The sequence below is a fragment of the Homarus americanus genome, unplaced genomic scaffold (genome assembly GCF_018991925.1).
Source record: "Homarus americanus isolate GMGI-L3 unplaced genomic scaffold, GMGI_Hamer_2.0 scaffold4896, whole genome shotgun sequence".
NCBI classification, from domain to species: domain Eukaryota; kingdom Metazoa; phylum Arthropoda; class Malacostraca; order Decapoda; family Nephropidae; genus Homarus; species Homarus americanus.
The window spans coordinates 1,960,446-1,984,720 of NW_024749657.1; the positions used below are offsets into that span (position 1 = coordinate 1,960,446).

The window sequence follows — 24,275 nt, forward strand, 5'->3', positions numbered from 1 at the left end:
GATGTAAAAATATCCGGACTGCTTGGGGATTGGGTCGGCCCGGATTTTCGGATTTTCCGGATTTTCAGGCAGTACTTTTAAAATTAAAATTTAAGGAGGAATAAAGAAGAGATGAACAGGTACATTTTGATAGTTTATTCATTAGCAAATAAAGCATGCTTCATATATCAAAACGAGCAGTTTTAAAGAAAAATAAACTCAACACTAGACAAAAATGTAAACAAACTGTCTAATTCCATCACGAGTCTTGAAATTCCTAAGCCATCCATCACTAAATGCGCACTCTGATTTAATGTTCATTTGCTCCTTAAAAGACTTTGCTTTGGCAATAAGCATCGGCCCAGAAATTGCCATACCCGGTACCTTCTGATCGTTTTAACAAAAACCATTCTTGCAACACTTTATCAAGATTTTCTAATTTTGGCCGATGTAAACTTTTTCTTTCAGCAATTTTAATGTAAGGCTCAGAAGAAGCTGTGAATTCTAGAATTTTATTCTTTGCCTTTTTTATATCATAAATTGTAGACTTTCCAATGTCGTATGTTTCCATTAGAACAGCATTGCTCACACCACGTTCTAGCTTCTTAATTATTTCAAGTTTGTCACTCAATTTCAATGTGTTCTTCTTTCTCTTCACACAACGAAATTTATCTACTTTAGGGGCCATTATTATGGGCTTGTACTCTGTACATGGAAAGAGTTGGACTTAAAATTACATACGTTGTCACAGTTTGATTGCTTGTTTTAAAGTGGGGATCGCGTGGTCGTTTGTTGTCGCTGTGCAGCTGTGGCATTCACTCATGCACACATACACACAAAAGATTTATAGTGCCTCAAATTTTACATTTCAGTTCAAGCTAATTACAAAACTAACAAAATTAGCTACCTATAATTTACAATTACTTTTATTATTAGAATTATGTAAATTTATTTTTTAAAGCAACTCCATTCATTCACGTAACCCACAAAAGCCCGCTAAATTTAAAAAGTTTGAGTTTTCGAAAAGTCCGGATTCTCGGGTGGTCCGGATTCCTGGCATCTGGATTTTTGGACTTTTACTGTACGTAGTAAAAAATATGAATAAATGTAAAAGTTATCCGTGATTGGTTACTTAGTTCCCCGTTGCTTAATTAATGGTTGGGTTTTGTTGTTTCGCATTATATTATACTACGTACTATAGTGAACAAACGTCCTCGAGTCGCCTGCTGTCTCCAGCAGTGTTCGAAGAATCTTGAACGAGACTGTACATATACAGTTTAATTTACAGTAACATTGATGTTTATTTCAGTTAATTCTTTCTGTTTCAGGTGAAGAAGCATTGAACCCACAACGCAGTATTCCTACATCTATTGCCCTCTCTCTTACGTTAATTTTTGTGGCATACTTTTGTGTGTCTTCAGTCCTCACACTTGCCCTCGCTTACTGCATAGAGGTACGTAAGAAAACTGTAGATTTAAAGCATACCTACTGTATATTTATAAAATGTGTGTGTGTGTTTTCATGCATGTTTATATAAACCATTCAAAGGGATTGGTAATTGGTGATTTTATTTTATTTTATTTTTTATTTATTTTCTTTTCCAGTGTTCAAAAATCTCCCAATTTCCTTCAAATCTGGTGCTCTACATTTCAGATGAGCCTCAGTTACTGTCAGATATTGTACTATAGGACATTCCTGGGTCAGATAGGGTCAGGGGACTATGCCTGAAGCTCCAGCAGGTCACGGGATTTGGCAATGTGTCCTTCAAAATTTCTTGAATAATTTTTAAAATTTTATTGTTGGGGTTAATGAAGTTTATTCCTTTTCCCTACTTCTAACGGGGAAGACTTCCTCACTGGACATTAGTTTTATTTATCTCCTTTCTAGTCTAGTGATTTTGTTACAGTTAAGTGAAGAGGATGTAGTAGTAGTAGTAGTAGCAGTGGTATTAATAGTAGTAGTAGTGGTGGTGTCTCTCTTACCTGATTGGGGATATCCCTTATGAAGAAGTCCCCGATTGAGAGGCTTTACTGATTTTTTTTTCTTCTCCAGCCTCCTAACCATTCAGGCAGTTAAAACCACCATCATTAATCAGAATCATGTAACCTTATTCCTCTATATTGTTCTCCTCAATGTGTTTCAGGACCCAGACGCTCCAATAGTGCAACTTTTTGTCCGCCTCGGGTGGGATGTCTCCAAATGGATTGTTAGCATTGGTGCTTTGTTTGGATTTTCTGCAAGGTACTGTACTGTATGGTGCATTATGGTATGGTGTTTATGTTAACTTGTATTGTGTGTGTGTGTGTGTGTGTGTAAGTGTGCTGAAAAAAGTAAGATTTGACTGGGAGTGAATACACTGGTTGATAACAAGTTATTGATAATTTTTGCAATGGTTGGGACTGGGCTGTTCTTATAGCGATCAGTTCATGCTCGTGTGGGCTGGATGCGGTTGTGGTGTCAAACAGCAATTCTCGGGCGAGGGATCTCAGGTGGTAGTAGGAGCCAGTGTCAAGGATGGTGCAGAAGCTTCTCACCAAATTTGCAGTGTGTGTGTGTGTGTGTGTGTGTGTGTGTGTGTGTGTGTGTGTGTGTGTGTGTGAAACTTGACATAATTAAATGACGTAGGTGTAGTGAAGGAACAAGAGCTGGCAGACACGTGTGAGGGGGAGAACATAGAAATAATCAGCCCAAGGATTATTAGGAACAGAACCCATGCAATAAACAAGGATTACCTGGATTAATATCAGTAGACACCAGAGGCTTTTGATATACTATATGTAGCTGCAGGAGGATAGTAAAGATAATTTATAAGAAAGTTAACGAAGACTCGCAAAGATGGGAAGGAGCAGAGCAACGGGCAATTCTGGAAGTTTGTAGAATAACTTAATCTGAGATTCTTTGGTCATATCTAAATGAAGGAATAATGGCAGATAGTAATGAGTACAATTACAACTGAAGGTAGGAGGGCCAGGGGAAGGCTGAGACTTGAATGGAGGACTGATTTTAAAAACTCTGGTCCCTGGAGAGATGAAAAGTCTGGAAAGTTTAGTTAAAAAAAACAGTGGGAAAATATTTAGAGTGGTTGGCTTTGGTTGCCAACCCTCACACCTGTGGATGGCATCTTGACTGAATGATATACCCGGTACATGAAACTATAAAGTGAATCATGAAGGTTTATTAACATTCTATTTTAAACAGTCTTTTGAAAGAAGTATTTGTTAATGGTATTCAAGTAATATTGTAACAGGTTGAATGTAAAAAGAAAATTGAAGTGATTATATGTTAATAGTTTCTAATGACATGATATATATCCTCCACAGTTTGTTTGGGGCAATGTTTCCCCTTCCCCGAGTGATTTATGCCATGGCAAATGATGGATTGGTTTTCCGCTTCTTAGCCAAAATCGACACGCGCTTTCAAACACCTCTCATAGCAACTATACTGTCTGGCCTCTTCTCTGGTGAGTAATATGTTTTATTTTCATTCATATATTATTGATAAATCTTCGGTTTATGTAATGTAACAAGAGCCCTTTGTGAACCTATTTCATATTCTGAGCTAACTGTTTATACCTTTTCTCTCCGTACTTACAGTAAAACCCTCTTAATCCACTCTTTTTTCTGGACTGGCAAACCATTCTGGACTAATTTATGTTAATCTGGATTAACGTGAAGTAGTCTGCCTCTACCCACGTGGTGGTAAAAATAAGTAATTGCTTTTCAATCGTTTGAATCGGTAACCTGCAGAATAATATATTTATTTTTTTTACATACTGGAGATACAGTGCTTACCACAAAGTTGATGTTGCTGATGGTGTTGGTGGTGGAGGATGAAGGTGCTTTTTTTTTTTTATATATACAGTCAACCCTCACTTTACGCGGTTAATGTAACCCACAGGGTACCGCGGAAAGTGAGAAATGCGTAAAGTGAATGACATAACATATGGGATTAAATGAAATAGAGACCGGGCCGACCCCCAAACTCCACTTTTTCCAACACAATACCTATGTTCTAGTAAAAATAACATCTTAATTTTATGATGGTACATGCACACAATTAATACTTAAGAGAAATAGAGAAATACAGTCGCCAAGTTATGTCCATTCAAATAATGGACTCAACTCCCTCCCCCTCTTCTCACACTACACTCGCTGGCTCTTCCCTCTCTGACAAATTTTAGGGGGAAAACCAGGTATAGTAATAAATAATACCTCAAACTAAAGTTAGGATAATATAATTGACATTACTGGATTCCTTGTAAGACCAGGAATATTTTGAATACAAAAGTCATATATTTTGCACAAAAGATAACATATTTACTCAGAGTAAACATTATATCTAAAATTTGTATGTCTAATGCAAAATCTATGATGTTTATATTCAAAATGATCATCAAATTGTAAGAATTCCAGCAATGTAAATTATATTCTGGCCGGGTAATTTGTATGAATTTTATGAGCTAAAACAAATATCTTCAAACAATCATATTAATTTTTTACATTAATTTTACTACAGCTACAACCAGGGTCGTATTTTCTTGTTTTATATGTAGAACCAGTCAGTCAATGGTTTTGTAATCAACGAAAACAATGCTGTCTCATTTCCTCGTGTGTTTTAATATTCTACGTAGTATTAATGAATTGTATTGTTCATTTTGCACACAAACATTAATTCAATAAAAAAATCAGAAACATTAATTAAAACATATATGAACAGTAAATAAGTGTTGCTTTCATATTCTTATGTAGAGTAATGACAATATGTTTTTCACATGTGCGCACTTACATACGCGCAGTCTCACTTTTTTCTTTACCATTGATGGTTTACTACTTATATTGTTCTATTTATTAACATTAAATAACGTTACTTAAAACAACCATATTAATTTTTTACATTAATTTTACTACAGCTACAACCAGGGTCATATTTTCTTGTTTTATATGTAGAACCAGTCAGTCCATGGTTTTGTAATCAACGAAAACAATGCTGTCTCATTTCCTCGTGTGTTTTAATATTCTACGTAGTATTAATGAATTGTATTGCTCATTTTGCACACATAAACATTAATTCAATAAAAAAGACATTGAGTAATAAACAATAATGAATCTTTTGTACATAAGAGAAATGACGCTGTTTTCACGATTGTGCACGTCGTCTGAACGTTGGCGAGCCGTTCAAACCCATCGAAATTCGAGTTTCCGCCGTCAAAATTTTTAATTATGTAGTGGTTTTTTTTGTGTGTCCAAATAAAAAACATTGAATTAAAAACTCGCAAAATTTGAGAAGCTACTGTACGACATTTAACCCTTCAATATGTCTTCAAAGAGACCACGAAGTAGTGAAAGTGGTGCTAACGTAAGCGCAAGTCACTATCTGTCCAGGAAAAGGGTGAATTTCCATGGTCCGGAAATTTCCATGGTCCGGCACCGGTCAGGTCCCGAGGTTGCCGTACTAGAGAGGTACAACCTGTACTTTGAAAATTCAAATTTAAGGAGGAATAAAGAAGAGATGAACAGGTATATTTTGATAGTTTATTCATTAGCAAATATAGCATTCTTCATTTATCAAAACGAGCAGTTTTAAAGAAAAAGCTGTGAATTGTAGAATTTTATTCTTTGCCTTTTTTATATCATAAATTGTAGACTTTCCAATGTCGTATGTTTCCATTAGAACAATATTGCTCACACCACGTTCTATTTTCTTAATTATTTAAAGTTTGTCATTCAATTTCAACGTGTTCTTCTTTCTCTTCACACAGCGAAGTTTATCTACTTTAGGAGCCATTATTATGGGCTTGTACAGTACAGCTAGACCCCCGACTTACGACGGGGTTAGGGACCCAAATCCAGGTCGTAAGTCCGAATGGTCGTAAGTCCGACATAGATAAAAAAAAAAAAATTTTTTTTTTTTTTTAATAAAAATCTACAATGAACTACAGTACAGTAAAAGTAATAAATAATGAGGAATGGATACAGTACAGTGAAAGTAATAAATAATGAGGAATGGATACAGTGTGACTGAGCACTAACCTTTAATGTAGTCAGCTGAATGCACATGGGGCCCCCATAATTTTCTAATTATACATGGAGACTACATTAACTGGAAACGTTTCGGTATAGAAAATGCGTGCGTCATTTGGAGAGAAAAAAAATGCTCACAACTGCGGCTGTCGTAAGTCCCGACGGTCGTAAGTCGAAGCAGTCGTAAGTCGGGGTCTAGCTGTATACTCTGTAAATGGAAAGAGTAGGACTCAAAATTACATACGTTGTCACAGTTTGATTTCTCGTTTTAAAGTGGCGACCGCGTGGTCGCTTGTTGGTGCTGTGCAGCTGTGGCGCTCACGCATGCGCACATACACACAAAAGCCAGCTAAAAAAAAAAAAAAAGTTTGAGTTTTCGAAAAGTCCGGATTTCTGGCATCCGGATTTTTGGACTTTTACTGTACCTGTATGTATGTTTTAAGTAATATTATTTAATGTTAATAAATGGAACACTAGAAGTAGCTAACCACTAATGGTAAAGAAATAATGCGAGACAATTGGGAACGCCAACGTATGAACAGTAAGTGCATACATGTGAAAACATATCGTCATTTCTCTACATATGAATATGAAAGCAACACTTATTTACTGTTCATATATGTTTAAAATAATATTTACGAATGTAAAACAAAAATTCTATTCACCAATGGTGGTAAAGTCTAAAACATAAGGACAGCCAATGAATATTGTGCAAGTTTTTACTCAGATGATAGAGTCATCAGGTTCAACTCTGGCTGAAGCTGTATGTTCAACTCTGGCTGAAGCTGTAGCTTTCCATAAAGCTGGTGCTGAAACTGTTACTGAACCTGAAGTTAATGTTGAAGCTGCTTATGATGCTGAATTTGATGGTGTAGCTGAAGTTGATGGTGTAGCTGAAGTTGATGGTTTAGGCCTTCGAATAATAAAGCTGTCTAAAGAACCTTGCACAGCTTCTTTCTTTTCTCATTATGCATCTTTATGTAGAGGTCATTTGCATTTATTTAAATTTTAATGCTTTGTTCTGTAAATGGATCCACTTCAGAAAATATGTTCATTGCTTGCTCCATATAATATCCACAGACCTCTCACCTTTTTCATATCGTTTTAACACATAGTTTCCCGGCTAAGCTTTGACACTTTCTATTAGCTTTTGAAACAACACAACCATCACTTGCTGTCTTGGTCATGTTGAGTAGGGATGCAAAAAATACTGTACGAAACCTGGGAAAGTTTTTCTCCTGTTCCTGTTCCAGATGCATGAAAACAAAAGGCCCGCCAGTATTTTTTTTTTTTATATTACATATCGGGATTTGGTTATTATTTATATGAAAATGTAATTTTATTATATTTTGGTCGTAAATACGAATGAAATAAGGACATAAATTGAATTGGGTCCTAAATTAACTGGGATCTTAAATATGAAAAGTTGTTGGTCGAACCGTTGTTATTATATTGGAGGCTTTACTGTAATAATCATAATAATTCATAGTAAATTAAATTTATAATAAAAAATAGAATATGAAAATAAAATAATAAGATAATGAAGATAATAATAATAATAACAACACTGTAATAATAATAACAAAGAACCATAAAGAAATACAAAAATGAAAAAAGATCAAAAGTGAGAAATAATATATGTTTGTTGTGTTGTCAATAATAAGAGAAACAATTGAGACCCTGCAATTGTGTGTAAATGAGGCAGAAAGTCAGACCAGCAACCTGGGACTTGGTCACAATTTTTGTGATGCCATATGGCAGCAGGGTCTACCATAAGACAATGCATTATGCTTCCAATATCTTCCCAGGCAGTAGTACCTCCCTGTTTGATAGCTGCCTACTACTTGTTGTACATTGTACACTAAACATTGCACTATTTACACAGCACTGAAATAAAGTTAATCACTGTCCTCCCCCACCATCACCACTAATGGAGGCTCAGGGGTAACGACTGGTGTAGGCACGAAAGAAGACCTGTCTGACCCATATGGTGTAGAAGCTCTTTATCAGCTGCAGGGAGGTAGAGAAATAGATGATTCACTCTATTTCACATATACTGCCAGAGGTGACCCTCTACCTCTTAGGTAAAGGCAGAGGACTTCTTCATTTTATCTTTGTTCAAGTTACATTTTTCCATCAAAACATTTGCAGGCACACCTACACACCTTTCTCATGATCTTATAGAACTCCTAGCTTGTCCTGCAAGCTAAACTCCCTTCTGGCCCTCCTCTGACTTCCTTTTGAAGTTGTCTTGCCTTTGGAAGCCATAGTAATTAGTCCATAATGTCACAAATAGTCCGTGGGAGTTAAGTGGTGCTCGTGTGCGCTTAATCCAGACTATCCGGATTAAGTAAACCCCTCCAGAAATCGCTTTGTCCGAATTTCACTTAATATGGATTGGATTTTCCCCCAGTTAGTCCAGATTAAAAGGGTTATACTGTACTTGATATCCTGTTATACACTCGCTCCAATAAATATCTTTATGGAGGGGTCACTATAAACACTGTGACTCCTGTTGCCTCAGTAGGGTTGTCAAAGTCCTTCGTCTGTTGTGTCATATTGTCACACAAAATCCTAAAGATACTCTTTGGAGAGTGTACATGTGCTCACTATCCTTCCATATAATTTTGGTCATTTCTTAGACTCGCAACTCACTTATGCTACCTCTCTTTGCCAGCCGTTCCACTCATTCTCTCCATATGTCCAGACCAAGATTAACCAATTTAGACCATAATTTTCAATCCACTATTTTATGATTCTTGCAAGGGATGTGTTGTCCACTGTTTTGACTCTCGGGGTGTACAGTGTCTCATATTTATATGGGGCTCTGAATTTTGAAAGTTAACCTTTCCTATGGAATTCAAGATTACACCAGGTTTGTACATTAACAAAGTAAGGGAGTAGAGTATTAATTTATTCAGTATGCCAAGTGAATTGTCTGGGTAGTGATGGCTGTCCATGCTGAGGATGACCGCCACAAGTGTATGATTGATCCTGGCAGCCATTATTCTGGTAGGACTCTAGGTCATGCAGGGGGAACCATCCCGTCCGTCTCCCTTGGTTTCATCACTAGTCAGCAAGAACTTGGTCTGGGCTTGCTCAGGTTATTTTGGTCTGAGTCATATTCACTTGAATTCACTTAGTTTCTTATATTGCAGAACTAATTGTCGTGGCAACTGACTGTTTGGGTGGATTGTCAAGGCTCTTATTAGACTTTCAGTTGGTGTGTTGTGCCCCTTCATTTGAGGCTGACAGTGTAGGGGAAAGTTAAAGATAATTGATTTATCCCAGGGATTAACAAGTTAACCCAGGCTGACATTGGAAGATCATGTCAAGTGGACTCATGGACTTCTTGGTATTGTATGGGGTCAAAAGTCTTGAACACTTGACAGTAGTTGGCATGTAAGTACCCGAAGATCTTAGGTATTAAGGAGAGTTTTATCCCATTTTGTGGTTCAGGCATAATTGGTGATGACAAGTAGTGTTATTATTATATCCCAATCATATATGTATAACTCAGAAGTAGATGTCAGATATTGCTAAGTGTTAAAGACTTTTGACCCTGACTGTACATTGCATTGTATTATTAGAGCTGCCTGGCTTAGAGCTCCACCAGAAGAAGAGGTACAGTACAGTACTGTGTCTGGATCAGTCCTACAGTTTTCCCAGAGAGGATATTTTCTTTTATTGGCTCAGTTTCTATGATGACAGTTTTTTAACCATCAGCAGTGATTATAATTTTGTATGATCTGGCCTGTAATGTTTGTTTTTTGTTTTTAAATATTTATTGCACCTGTGTTTACTTTACAGATCTGTGTATAAGGGTTCTCTGATACCTGCTGTAGTACACAACAGTTTGTTAATTTAAATTGTATTTGTCTCAATTAATCCACAGGTGTCATGGCAATGATGTTTGAGTTGGAGGAACTAGTAAACATGATGAGCATTGGAACTCTTCTTGCCTACAGTATAGTAGCTGTGTGCGTCATGCTGCTCAGGTAGGCTCGGTAGTAAACGTGTGTTAGTACAGTATTAAAGAGTGAGTTCATTGAGAAATTGGGAAGATTGTGCAGTATTCTTATTTGAGTACAGAATTTGTGTTGGGAAGCTTATGTTTGTTTTCAACTCTTAAATCCTTTGTGAAAAATATTTACAGACTACAGTAATCCCCAGGTTACAGAAGAGGTGCGTCCTTGAAAAGTTGTCTATCTCGTCAACCCCATTTTCCTATTGACTTCCATTATGTAAATGGAGATGCATTCCTAAGGAAATTTTTGTCAGCAAAAAGAAGTAATAAAAACACTTTTATGATTGAAAATGAACATTTTTAAACACAACATTGATTATTTTATGATATTAGCCCATTAAGTGTCACCGCTGTTCTAAAATAGCAAGATGGCATCATCACTGTGGCATTACCGCTGTTTTAAAGCACTGCTGTATTTATGACTCCTGCCCTCACCAGTGACAGATTTACAGCCTAAATACATGAAAAGGGAACTGCAGTATTAAAACCTTATAATTTTTATTTATTACTTAGTTTTCCATGAGTTTGTGAGTAATGAGAGTAAAGAAATAGAATATTAATGAATGGAACATAGAAAAAATTCATTTAACATTTATATTTGGCTCGCTTGCCTGAGAGGTCCTGGGGGAATTTCCTGAGACACATGCACTCATATTAATGTGTAGCAAGAAGTTTAAATACCCAAAGTGCAGAATTATCTCTTTTTTTTTCTTACAAAATATTACACTTTTTTAACAGGACGACTTTTACCAGAACTGGTGGATGGTTTATGGGTTAATATAATAATAGATACAGTAGGATCTCGGAGTACATCTATCCATAGTACAGTACATAGCAACACATACGTGTCTGATGCTTAGGTCTCGCTCTTGCATGAGCCAACCCACCCACCATCTGTCGCTAGTTCAGCTTGTTTATCACTCGTCCATGATCGTTTGAGAATAAGATAAATAAAATCATTACAATACTCTAATGTGACTTAGGTGGTGAGTTGAGTGACGTGTCTTGTTGCCTAGAGGATGGTTTGAGGGTGGAAGAAGCCATTCTTTGTACATAAAATAATATATGCTCTACCAGTAAATGTGAGGAATAAATAAATATAACAGAACACAAAACACTTTAATTTAACTCGCCACAAATGATGTCGAGTGTAGCATGAGGTTAGGTGAGGTGTCGTTCCAAATTGAGCCTCACATATGGGCAGTTAAAGGAGTAGCTGCTTGAGCACTTGACCTAACTTTGTTTCTATTATCATGTATTGTCCTCACTGTAGATGTAGCAAGCCCTAATGTTTTGTAATCTGGCTTGGTTTTTCTCCTGCATCAAACCTCCGTCAAACATCAAGTTTTATTTCCAACATAGTTCCTTTATGGGATATTTTAGTACCACTGCTTTCACTTGCACTTGATGGCCTCTTTCTACCCATCTTGAATAAGGGTAATACACTGGTCAGTCTTGAATAAGATACACACATAAGTGTTAGATCCAAGAGCTGGGATCAAGGGATCAAGCCTACCACACATGCTGGGAGGTGACATCACACTGAGTCAGCATGGGTATGCCAGTGCACGCGCTCTTGGTGGTAGCAAACATAAAAAAAATATCAATACCAATTAATTATAATTTCTGATTTTTTTTTCTATATCCCAATTTTTTTGTTAAAAATTTTGAAAATTTACCCCGTTTCCGTATGGTCAAATTTACGAGCCGTATCCCAAATTTAGTGGTCATAATTTACCAACTACAGATTGGCCAATTTCTACAACCTGAGTTTCTGTAACGTGGGGATACCTGTATATATCCTACTCACTTGTATATAGATGTACATTTTGCCACATATACAGTGCAGTACAGTCTCTCCTCGACTTACTACAGGGTTCCGTCCCGACGACCAGAGCGTAAGTCGAAAAGGCGAAAATAATACAGTACATAGAAATTCTAAAATGGGTGTCTCTTTTTCTTCTCAGCACCACGAGAACTCTCACTTTTACGCTTGCCAGCCATTTTAAAGGGAATTACAAACATGTCCGGGTTGTCGAATATGTCGTCAGTCGAGGAGAGACTGTACTGTATCTTTGTTGATATCTCTGATTTTTCATTCTTTCTGAGTAGTCCAATTGGAGGGTTGCCACGAGATAAACCTGTCAAAATGTATAATAGGCTTACTAACCTGCTTCACTCCTCTCTTACTCTCATGGTCTCTATTAGTATATACACTTCCTCTTTTTCTTTACTATTATTATCTTCTGTTTCCTCTCCCAGAGAAATGGGATTTGGTATTTTGGTTCTGTTATTCCTCCCTCCCCCTCCCCTTTTTTTATCCATAATCACCTTGTGAGCGAGAGTATATTAAAAATGCTTTACAGAAGTATAACTTATGTAATGAACACCTGTCTAGAAAGACTTGATGAAGGCTGGCACCTAGAGGAGCTCTGACCTACAGTGACTGGGTCAGATCTGAAGACCAGTCATCACCCCAACAAACTAATAACCTCCCTCCCAACTGTTAAGAAACTGCCCTTGTCCTAAGAGTCACACTGATCACATAGTGCCTGTGTGATCTGCCCATCTTTATCTTTTGTTAAGGCTTACTGTAGTTACTTACTGTAGTAGGAAGCAGGCTCAGCCTCACAACAAGCTTCTGACCTCACAGGCAAGATTTGTTTAAAGAAACCAACTATTTTCTAGGTCTCTTTTTATGCATATGAGGGATTTTGTGCTGGAAAACACAGTTATGGTAAAAAAAATTTACCTATTCATTTTATGTATCATCTATATGTATGTATGGTAATACTGTAGCTTAATAAAGGGAATGCTGATGTTGCTTCTCGTCCGATCAGCCAATTTAAGCAACACTGGATTTGGTTAGTACAGTACTTGGATGGGTGACCACTTAGGAACACCAGATGTTGTTGGCATAAGTTCCCTACTGGAAATAAGCGTCTAATGGCTCTGTTAGCTATCATTGGTCAAACTGACTGAAAAAGTGCAGAGTGATGTACACAATTAACAGTGTGTTGCTCATTACTCTTTATGTTTATAAACAAGTTATTGATGCAATGTTTCTTTGGATCTTAGTTTACTGGGGATCTGCCCCATGTTGATCAGTGGATTCGTGGTGTGGTGTGGGTGTTGTAGCCTCTGTCTACCCAGCAGTAATTGAGGACCTGGATGTTAATCGATTTGCAGATCGTATTCCGGAGTAATGGTTAGCCAGTGCAGTTGGCGAGTTGTCCTGTCTTCTCGGACTATTCCTTGACACTGGGTCATGCAACTCGTTTACTTGGGGTGTGGTTGTTGTGTTGGCGACAGCTTCTACACCTTAAGCAAATTCGCGCCTAGGTGACCCTAGGGCCGGCCATCCTCATTACACGAGGGGCAACCATTATATAGCAAGATACTAAACATGTCATTCTGAAAGTGAGTGGAGAAGTATTGCCATGATTACTATACGGGAGTAAATAATTAACACCTCTGGCTGCCGGGTTTCGAACCTGGATCACCACGGTTGGTTGGCAGGCAGCTTCTCCACTAGACCACAATAGACAAAAGCTACCCCACTTTAACTACTCTCTTGTAGCCTGACTAGCAACTGTGGTGGTCTGTGTTCAAAACCTGGCACCCAAAAGTGTAAATTGTTTACATTGAATTACCTGTGTACATGACAGGTTCTGATATATACTATTTGGGAATCAAGTTGGGTCTGTACATAAAATCCTTTTTCAGGTGTTGCTGTATACAGTACTTATGTTTTGTTCACCAGTGTTCAGAGCACCAGCTCCCTTGATTTACATTGTTTCAGTTTGAACAATTGTGCACAAATATAAGTGCCAGTTTCTCTCTAGATGTAAACTACACCTCGACCAACATGCATCTCATCCCCTTAGAGAGGCCCTCCAAGGCTTTGTTCCCATAAGTGCACGTCAGAGAGCTACCAATGGCTCATTCACTTTGTTTATAATCTTTGGCATGTAACAAGTATTTGGCTTGTTTTACTTGAATTTCATTATGGTGTTGCTTTTACCAATATGTTTGTCTTCCTATATTCAAGTTGATTATATTTAGTACAACTTATTTCAGGCAGGATAAGTGTTGTTTGAACTGGTGTTTCAGGTTGTTCCACACCCTGATAGCCGAGTTCTTTATAATCTGGTTCCATGGTAGTTTGTGTGACCCACTATATGTGTTCATGAAAGTGACTGGGGAGATTGTGTGGGGTTTCTCTGCTTTCAACATTTAACATCAAGAGTTTAGGAAGTTTTATATCTATGCCTTTTTGGAATGGCTCATGAATTTAATACTATCTGTAGTGAAGGTTTAGTATAAAAATAAATATGTGGTTATTGACATGAGTTATGGAACTAATTGTTGTCTTGTTTATTTCTTGGTCACTTTTTGTACATTGTTTGGGGTCTTCACTGTTTACTTCCTCTTCTTAGCTTTTAAATGTTGCCAAATTATTGATAAGTTATCCACCTATGTGTGTGTACTGTATGTGTGTGCTTCATTTGATCTCTTTTTTATTGTTGCAGTAAAACATCGAAACTAATGTCCTGTCCGTTGTATATTTCAGTCTTTGTGTGTGTATTTTTATTCCAGATACACAGATATTGATATGAGCACTGGCAAGTCTGAGTACACCCTGCTCAAGAACACGTAAGTACTGTACCTCAATATTACTGTAGAGTTTAACCGGCACCTGTGTGTTTTGTGTTCTGATGCACCAAGAAAATTATTTCCTCCAACCTCTTGTTATACCCACCATCACTTCCCTGCCCACCATCACTTCCCTGCTTACTATCCTCTCCCTGCCCACCATCCCTCCCTGCCCACCATTCCTCCCTGCCCACCATCCCTCCCTGCCCACCATCCCTCCCTGTCTACTATCCCTCCCTGCCTACTATCCCTCCCTGCCTACCATCCTCCTGCCTACTATCCTACCTGTCCCCTCCTGCCTACTATCCCTCCTGCCTACTATCCTCCTGCCCTACTATCACTTCCCTGTCTACTATCACTTCCTGTCTACTATCCTCCTGCCTACTATCCCCTCCCTACCCCACCATCCCTCCCTGCCCCACCATCCCTCCCTGCCCCACCATCCCTCCCTGCTCACCATCCTCCCTACTTACCATCCTCCCTGCCTACATCCCTCCTACCCCATCCCTCTGCCTACTATCACTTCCTGCCCTCATCCTCCCTGCCTGCTGTCACTTCCCTGCCCACCATCCCTCACCACTTCCATCCTCCCTGCTTCCATCCCTCCTACCACCTGAGATCCCTAGCCCGAGGTAACATTTCAACACCACAACCGCATCCAGCCCCATACGTGCACGAACTGATCGCTATAAGAACAGCCCAGTCCCAACCATTGTAAAAATTATCAATAACTTGTAATAAACCAGTGTATTCACTCCCAGTAAACACTACTCCTTGCAGTCACTATGTTGAAATGCCCTGTAGTTTGAGCTTTTCCCCATCTAGTTATTATATATCTTATTTGTATCACTTATGTTACTTGTATATTATTTGTAATTCGAAACCCATTCCCCAAATATGTAACTGTATATTTTCAGCCTTCTGACTGCCAAGTTTTCAATAAACCGTTAATTATTATTATTATTATTATTATTATTATTATTATTATTAAATGCCATTCTGTCACCATCTCCTGCCCACCATCCCTCCTGCCCCACCATCCTCCCTGCCCCACCTGCCCCATCCTCCTGCCCACCATCCCTCCCCATCCCCCTGCCCTGCCCACCAGCCACCTCCTCCTGCCCACCATCCTCCCCTGCCCACCATCCCCTCCCCTCACCATCCTCCTGCCCACCATCCCTCCTGCCTCCTATCCACTCCTCCTATCCGCCCTCTTGCCATCCCTCCTGCCTATCCTCCTGCCCACCATCCCTCCTGCCCACCATCCCTCCACCCCTGCATCCCTCCTGCCACCTCACCCCTGCCACCATCCTCCTGCCCACCATCCCTCTTATCCTCTCTGCCTACCATCCTCCTCCTCCCCTCCCTGCCTACCATCCCCTGCCTTACCTCCCCTGCCTGCATCCCTCCTGCCTACCATCCCTCCTGCCTACTATCCCCTCCTGCCTACTATCCCTCCTGCCTGTCCCTCCCCTTGCCTACTATCCTCCTTGCCTCCCTCCCTTCCTACTATCCCTCCTTCCCTCCTGCTATCCCTCCCTGCCTATCCTCTCTGCCCACTATCCTCTTCCCCTGCCTACCTTTGCCCTCCTTCCCTCTCTACTATCCTCCACCTACCACCATCCTCTCCATCCCTGCCCCTACCATCCCTCCTTGCCTACCCTCCTACCTGCCATCCCTCCTGCCTACTATCCCTCCTGCCTACTATCCCTCCCTGCCTATCCCTCCCTGCCTACCATCCTCCTGCCTACCATCCCTCCCTGCCTACCATCCCTCCTTGCCTACCACTGTCCTCCTTCCCTATCCCCCTGCCTACTATCCCTCCCTCCCTACCATCCACCCTGCCTACCTCCCTCCTGCCTACCTGCCTACTATCCCCTACCATCCCTCCTGCCTACCATCCCCTCCTGCCTACCATCCCTCCCCTGCCTACTATCCCACCTCTCCTGCCTACCATCCCTCCCTGCCTACCATCCCTCCCCACCTACCTTTACACTCCTGCCTGCCATCCTCCTTCACCTCCCTCCTGCCCTATCCCTCCTGCCTATCCCCTCCCTGCCTCATCCCTCCCTTTACCATCCTCCTGTACCATCCTCTCCCTGTACCCAATATCCCTCCTGCCCATTCCTCTCTGCCTACCCCTCTCCTGCCTACCACCCTCCTCCTACCGTCCTCCTGCCTACCATCCCTCCTGCCTGCCATCCCTCCTGCCTGCTATCCTCCCTGCCTACTCCTCCCTGCCTACCATCCTCCTGCCTATCCCTCCTGCCTGCATCCCTCCTGCCTGCCACCATCCCTCCCTGCCACCATCCCACCTCCCTCTCCCACCATCCCTCCCCTGCCCACCATCCTCCCCTGCCCACCATCCTCCTCCCTCCCCTGCCCCCATCCCTCCTGCCCACCATCCTCCTGCCCATCCTCCTGCCCACCATCCCTCCCTGCCCACCTCCCTTGCCTGCCCACCATCCCTCCCTGCCCACCATCCCTCCTGCCCCCACCATCCCCTCCCTGCCCACCATCCCTCCCTGCCCACCATCCTCCCCTACCATCCCTCCCCTACCCACCATCCTCCTGCCCCACCATCCCTCCCCTGCCCACCATCCCTCCTGCCCACCATCCTCCCCTGCCACCATCCACTCCATGCCTCCCCTGCCTACCATCCCCCTCCCTGCCTACCATCCCTCCTGCCTGCACCATCCCTCCCCTGCCCTGTCACCCCCTGCCTACCCCCTGCCTACCATCCTCCCCCTGCCTACCATCCCTCCCTTCCCACTATCCTCTCTGCCCACCACCTCTTCCCTGCCTACCATCCTCCTCCCTGCCCCTGCCATCCCTCCCTTCCTACTATCTGCCCACCACCTCTCCTGCCTACCATCCCTCCTGCCTGTCCCTCCCTGCCCTGCCTACCATCCCCCTGCCCTCTCTGCCTACCATCCCTCCCCTGCCTATCCCATCCCTTCCTGCCCACCATGCCTGCCCACCATGCCCACCCTCCTCCTGCCACCATGCCCACCCTGCCCACCATCCTCTGCCCCACCATCCCCACCTGCCCACCATCCTCCCTGCCTCCCCCTCATCCCTCCCTGCCTACCATCCCTCTAATGTCCACTCCTGCCTACTATCCCTCTCTCCCTGCCTCTCTCCCTCCTGCCATCCCTCCTGCCTACCATCCTCCTGCCTCTGTCCCTCCCCCTACCCTGCCTACCATGCCTGCATCCCTCCCCCTACCATCCACTCCACCTGCCATCCTCTGCCTACCTCCTCCTGCCTACCATCCCTCCCTGCCTACCTGCCCCATCCTCCTGCCCACCATCCCTCTGCCTACCATCCCTCCCCTGCCTACCATCCCTCCCCTGCCTACCTCCCCTGCCTCCTCCCTGCCTGCCTACCATCCCTCCCTGCCTACCTGCCCCTCCTCCCCTGCCCACCACTCCTCCCCTCCCATCCCCCCTGCCACCATCCACTCCCCTGCCCCACCATCCCCCCTGCCTACCATCCCCTCACCTGCCTACATCCTCCTGCCTACCCCTCCTGCCTACCATCCTCCCTGCCCACCATCCCTCTCCCTGCCCACCATCCCTCCTGCCCCACCATCCCTCCTGCCCACCATCCTCCCTGCCCACCCTCCCCTACCTACCTCCTCCCCTCCCCTGCCTACCATCCCTGCCATCCTCCCCTGCCCCACCTCCTGCTTCCCTACCATCACCACTCCCCTCCCACTCCCCACCATCCCTCCTGCCCTGCCTGTCCCCCCTGCCCACCATCCCTCCCCTGCTTACCATCCCCCTGCCCACCACCATCCCTCCCCACCATCCCCCCCTGCCCTGCCTACCATCCCTACCCTCCCTCCCTGCCTACCATCCCTCCCCTGCCTACCATCCCTCCCCTGCCTCCCCTCCCCTGCCCATCCCTCCTGCTTACCATCCCCCCTGCCTACCATCCTCCTGCCTACCCCTCCCTGCCTACCATCCCTCCCTGCCTACCATCCCTCCCTGCCTACCATCCCTCCCTGCCTACCATCCCTCCCTGCCTACCATCCCTCCCTGCCTACGATACTTAAGAAACAACTTGAGACCTTTTTATTTTTTAAGTTTATGATCCTCAACAAGCTACAGTGATGGAAAATTACAGGGTTTAGGAAGTTTTAAAACTTAAGGGTATGTAAGTGACAGAATTCGACCTATCACTTTTTGTGAACTTTTGTTATAGTACAGCACAATATTTATTTTTATTTTAAAGACTTTGACTTTGTTTCAAGCACTAATGAATTCTTTAGAAAAACTGGCACTTTTGAGAAAGAAAATGCCAGCTATTATCGTTTATTATTATTATTGTTATTGTTGTTGTTGTTGTTGTTGTTATTTCACCAGTAAGTACTGTATGTGTTTCATAAGTATAGAATTATTGGCTTAGATTAGTTTACAGGAAAACTATATACAGTACAGTATTGTCTGACCCTCAACCTTGGGAGGTGAGGTAGAATTTGAAATAGTTTTAGGTCAACCTCTGTTTTAACCCCTGAGACTTATCAACTGTATGGGGCTGAATGATCCTGACCCAATTTTGAAACAGGATTTCAGGTTCAAACTTAATTTATAAATGCAAGATTGCAGAGGATTACTCATTGTTTAATGAGCTTGGCCATCACTGTTGGAGGTCTGACTGTTGACTGTCGACTTTGTGTATACTGCAAGTCTTAGTCACTGAGATGGCTATACAGTAATACTGTATGGGGTTTTAGGATGAATCTATTGTTTCTGCATGTGCTTATGTGATAGTATATTAGCCTGTGAAATAGTTGTTTTGCTAAGATAGTTAATGTAGTAATACACTGAACCATCACTAATATTATTGTTTGGAACACAGTAATCAGGTTCACCCAGAGCCCTGATGGTATAAAATTAGTGAGGGTTCAGTATCTCATTTTACTCGGTTTTATTATTATTAAATAGACTTATAAATGCTTCAGGTATGCTGAGGATGAAGATACAGATGCACAAAGCTTCACTGAACTTGGACATCATACAGATATCCCGGTACATTCAACCCATACAGTGATGGACTATGTAAATCAGTTGTTTAACCAGAAGTGTTTAAAGAACCCAACTGACCTCACATCTTCACTAGTCACCTATGCAACTATAGTATATTGTAAGTAAAATTTGACCAATTAGTATTTTATAAGTTTCAGTTTATCTCAAGGTAAATATAGTTGAAGGGTTGAGTCAGTATCTAACATGTTGTATCTGATGTTTACAATAAAACCTGTGTTCCTCCATGCTCACATCTTCCCGGGTACATTTCCCAGCATGTCCATACTACACTACCTTTCTTCATGACATAAATTAATATTTATTATTAATAAAAGAGGACAACATTCTCAAGGGAATTCCATGTCGTATATATCCCCCATTGGGTAGGACTGTAAGGGAGCAAATGTTCCAGTAAAATGGTGTCCATATGTGGTGCTTGTAGTGAGGTATATTTAGGCCAACTTTTGTCTTTATTAGTCTATTAATGTCTGAACAGCACCTCAAAATATACATTTATAGGTGTTGGACCTTTAACCCATTAAATCCTTAAAGGAATATAAACACATCCTAATGAATCTCGTCGGTAGCAGTGTCATTTAGAACACGGTAATGCTGCCAAACCTTTGCTTACACATGAGTTAATTGATTCAAGTGTCTTAATAATTGGCACATTTGTACTCTATATACTACAACCTTATATTAAATTTAGTCATAACAGATACTGAACATAATGGATATGGTAGTTTTATACAGAAAATATTAAAACAATGGGATCTGTGTGTGTAGTCTAAACTCTGTTTTCACCACACTCACCCTCTTACTTAAGTTGATTGTATGCTACTATATTCTTAATACAGGTAATTAGATCATAGGTAGGAATGGTGTTAGTTGTGTGTGTGTGTGTGTAGAGGAGGTAGGGGTGGTGTTAGTTGTGTGTGTGTAAGGATGTCTCTGGAGAGGTTAAATAAGTAGCGATCTGGTCAAGCAGCTACCCATAATCTCTCTTTGTTCACTGTTACAGCACTGTCCACTATGACTCTACATAAGTATAGGGATGGGCATTTTGGTTCGGGTTGTACTCGGTTTATTCAGTTCTTGAATTTGATTACTTTTCACTTTGTTTTTTAAAAATATCCGTCTCTAATGCTCGATTATAAAAATTGTAGAGCTTTCATAGTTCTATATATGTCCAATTTTTTATGTAGGAGATGTAAACTTTGCAAGATAAATTATGAACCTAATGACTTTATTTTTTCTACAATATTTATAAAGCATCATGATTTGGAAACTCATTTTGCTGTGCAATTTTTATCCACAAAAGGATCCTCTTATACCAACAGGAGCATATATTCTATTATGACAAGTTATTGAACTTATTGTGCCTTTGGTAGTCCTATTATATCTTGAACAAATAGTCTAAGCAGAATGTATGGTTTTCCAACAAATAATTATTAACCATTGATTACTCACATAGAATTATGTACTGTATATTTCTTCATTGTTGAACCAAATAATTATCTTGTGAGCTCTTAACCAAAGAATTTATGCTCACAAAAGCTATCTATCAGCTGTTACTGTGAACTTCACATATGTCGTGATATGAAAATCTTATGAGGTTTTCAGCATTTTTTTTTTTTTACGGGATTAGCCCACCAGAGCACAAGTCAGTGACCCACATCGGGGTAATTTTGTTATTTTGTGAAAAAAAAAAATGAAGGAAAAGACAGAAATTTTATTGAAATCCTGAGCTCCAACAAATGGAATTTGTATCTGCAGTGGTCCCTCGATTAATGAATGGTCCAATTAACGAAATTTTGATTAACGAATTAGCTCCCATAAGGATTTTCAATTCCATTAACGAACAAAACTTCAATTAAAGACAGCCTTACGAGAAACACGCTTTGCTGTGCGCGTCAGCTTATCGGCTAGTCCGCCAATACAGTAATTGGTTCTATGTTTACATTTGTTTCCACTGGAGTAAATATAAAAAAGTTGTGCTTTTGAATATTTTTGCATTTTTTATATTAAAATTTATTGGTCATTCTAACTTAGTTAACATATTGATAATACATACAGTACAGGGAACAGTTTTTGTGAGCCCATCAGCTGATCGAATCACCCAACTAACCTTCTCAGTTTAACTTTGTTTACAGTGGAGTGAACATCCAGTTTGTTGGTCTCTTGAATATTTTTGCATTTTTTACATTAAAATTATTGGTCATTCTGAAATTTAGTTCACATATTGATAATATACAGTGCAGAAATTATTATGAAACATGAAGAAGGCATTAGAACCAGTGCACTCTGTAAAGATATGGCATGTCATCATCGACTGCCTCTACAATCAGCCGTTTGATATGTAAACAAAGCTGCCGGGAATATGACATACACACCTCAAAGTAAGTTAAAATGTAGCATTCTATTATTTTTTATTTTTTATTGTGCATTATACTGTACAGTACAGTACAGTACTGTATTTAGTTTATATTTAATGGTTTGTTAATTGTATTACCGGTATACAGTACAGTACTGTACTTTATATGTACTTTTTCTGTGAGTTGGAACCAATTACCCAATATCCCATTGAAATAATAGATTCAGCTAATGAAATTTTCGGTTAACAAACGACTCTGTGGAACCAATTGTATTCGTTAATGGAGGGACCACTGTATTTTAAAACTGTTTTGATAACATTAGACTATATTAATCAAAATTTACATCAAAATGTAGGTCTCTGATGTACACAACATGCTAAACAAGCAGTTTATGGCACAAGCAAGCCGGATTTAAAAACGTAATCAATTAGTACTCTGTTTAATCGGTTCTGACGAGTAATCAGTACTGAAATACTCGGTTCTTTCAGAGTACAGCACAGTACTCAGTTTGCCCATCCCTATGTAAGCACTTTATAGTAAGGGTTTAAACGAAATCCCAATGTATATACCGTATATACTCGTCTATAACCCCCCCCTCGTTTATAGGTCGACCCTGATTTTTTTACCAAGAAATCGTTAATTTATGATATTCCTCGTTTATAGGTCGACCCACATTTTTGAGGGTAATGGAACAACAAAACCTTGAGTAAAAACGCTCTACGTCCTATAAACTGAGGCTCGCCGTGCCTGAAACACCGAGTGCCGAAGGCAAATTGTTTACCATTTATTATTACGACACTTTACACTGAAACGCGGGTAGTTTCAACAAAAATATTGTATATTTCCATTCAAGTATTTATTCAAGTCAATTAGGAGGGAATATTATTGTAATACAACAGTTTTTTTAACTAAACCATTCGAAAAGCGATTACTGTAACATCTTTTGAACGAAAGAAAGCGAAAGTCATTGTATTCATCACACTTTTATCCCACTTTCCACTGTAATACGTACGTCATTTCAGCAAAAATATTACATTTCCGTGAATGCATTATATCAAGCACAGTATGAATAGAATACCATTGTAATATAACAATATTTTAACCAAAAACTATTAAAAAACGAGTAACTTCTCTTGAACATCGGAAGGTTAGGTAAAATCTTTTGTTTTCGTCATGTATTTTATCCTATTTTACATTAAAATACATCATGTTTCAGCAAAACTACTATTTATTTCCGAGAATATATTCATTCAGGCACAGTTAAGGTAAAATATACATGTGATGTAACAGTTTTTTAACTGAAAACGATTCGAAAAACACATACCCTCTAGCTGATACACGCAATAGCTCGTGGTGCATGATGTATCATGCGTCGTTGTAAACAATAGGAGGTTGAAGTAGATTACCGGGTATTATATTAAGTTTGAAATATCGAAAAGGTTTTTATTACCGGTATTTTTTGTAGATCAATGAGTACTGTGATACCGTATATGATATGATAAGTTAGCCTGTGCTAAGAACTTCAACATAGACTACTGAAAGCACGTTGTAAGGTAATTTAGCCTATTGTAAGTTGGTGAGCTTCATTTGCTGAAGGAACTGCACAACTTTTCATTACTAATTGGTACATATTTTACGTTTCCATTGTTTACTGGCAGTAAATGGTAAATATTTTTCATGTCTGAAGCTAAAAGTTGCTCCTCACCCTTCCCATCATGCATGGGTTCAACCTAACAAAACTATTATGCATGTATAGGACGACCCCCAATTTTTTGCCTAAAAATTTGGTCTTAAAAACTCGAACTATACACGAGTATATACGGTATTTACATTAGGGATGTATTCTCTGAGGTATAAATTACAGAGACAGCCGAGGCTCAAACCCTCCCGGAGTGTGACTTGAGATAGGCAGGAGCTCTTAATTGTTTTGAAAACACCTGCATACAGTACTTCCCAAGTTGATTACACCACAGGGGCTGCAATTGAACCATAAGAACATAAGAATGGAGGAAACTGCAGCGGGCCTATTGGCTCATACTGGGCAGTCCCGTTTACACCCAACCCCTATTGCTTATATAAGCATCCAACCTATGTTTGAAGCTATTGAGCGTATTCGAGTTAATGATGATATTTGGTAACTTGTTCCATTCATCCACTACTCTGTTTCCGAACCAGTGTTTACCTA

At 40.5% G+C, this 24,275-nt stretch overlaps 1 protein-coding gene across 3 annotated transcripts in view; it reads left to right on the forward strand.

Moving 5' to 3' along the window:
• LOC121853517 (cationic amino acid transporter 3-like) overlaps nucleotides 1–24,275 on the forward strand; it is a 76,901-nt gene that overhangs the window by 37,608 nt on the left and 15,018 nt on the right. For 2 of the 3 annotated variants that reach the window (XM_042347671.1, XM_042347672.1), the window contains exons 7-12: nucleotides 1,308–1,432; nucleotides 2,123–2,220; nucleotides 3,300–3,439; nucleotides 9,895–9,997; nucleotides 14,626–14,682; nucleotides 19,652–19,833. In XM_042347671.1, the coding sequence (XP_042203605.1) occupies nucleotides 1,308–1,432; nucleotides 2,123–2,220; nucleotides 3,300–3,439; nucleotides 9,895–9,997; nucleotides 14,626–14,682; nucleotides 19,652–19,833 (705 nt within the window). The remainder of the gene's footprint in view (nucleotides 1–1,307; nucleotides 1,433–2,122; nucleotides 2,221–3,299; nucleotides 3,440–9,894; nucleotides 9,998–14,625; nucleotides 14,683–19,651; nucleotides 19,834–24,275) is intronic. The other variant, XM_042347673.1, reaches the window with a different exon arrangement.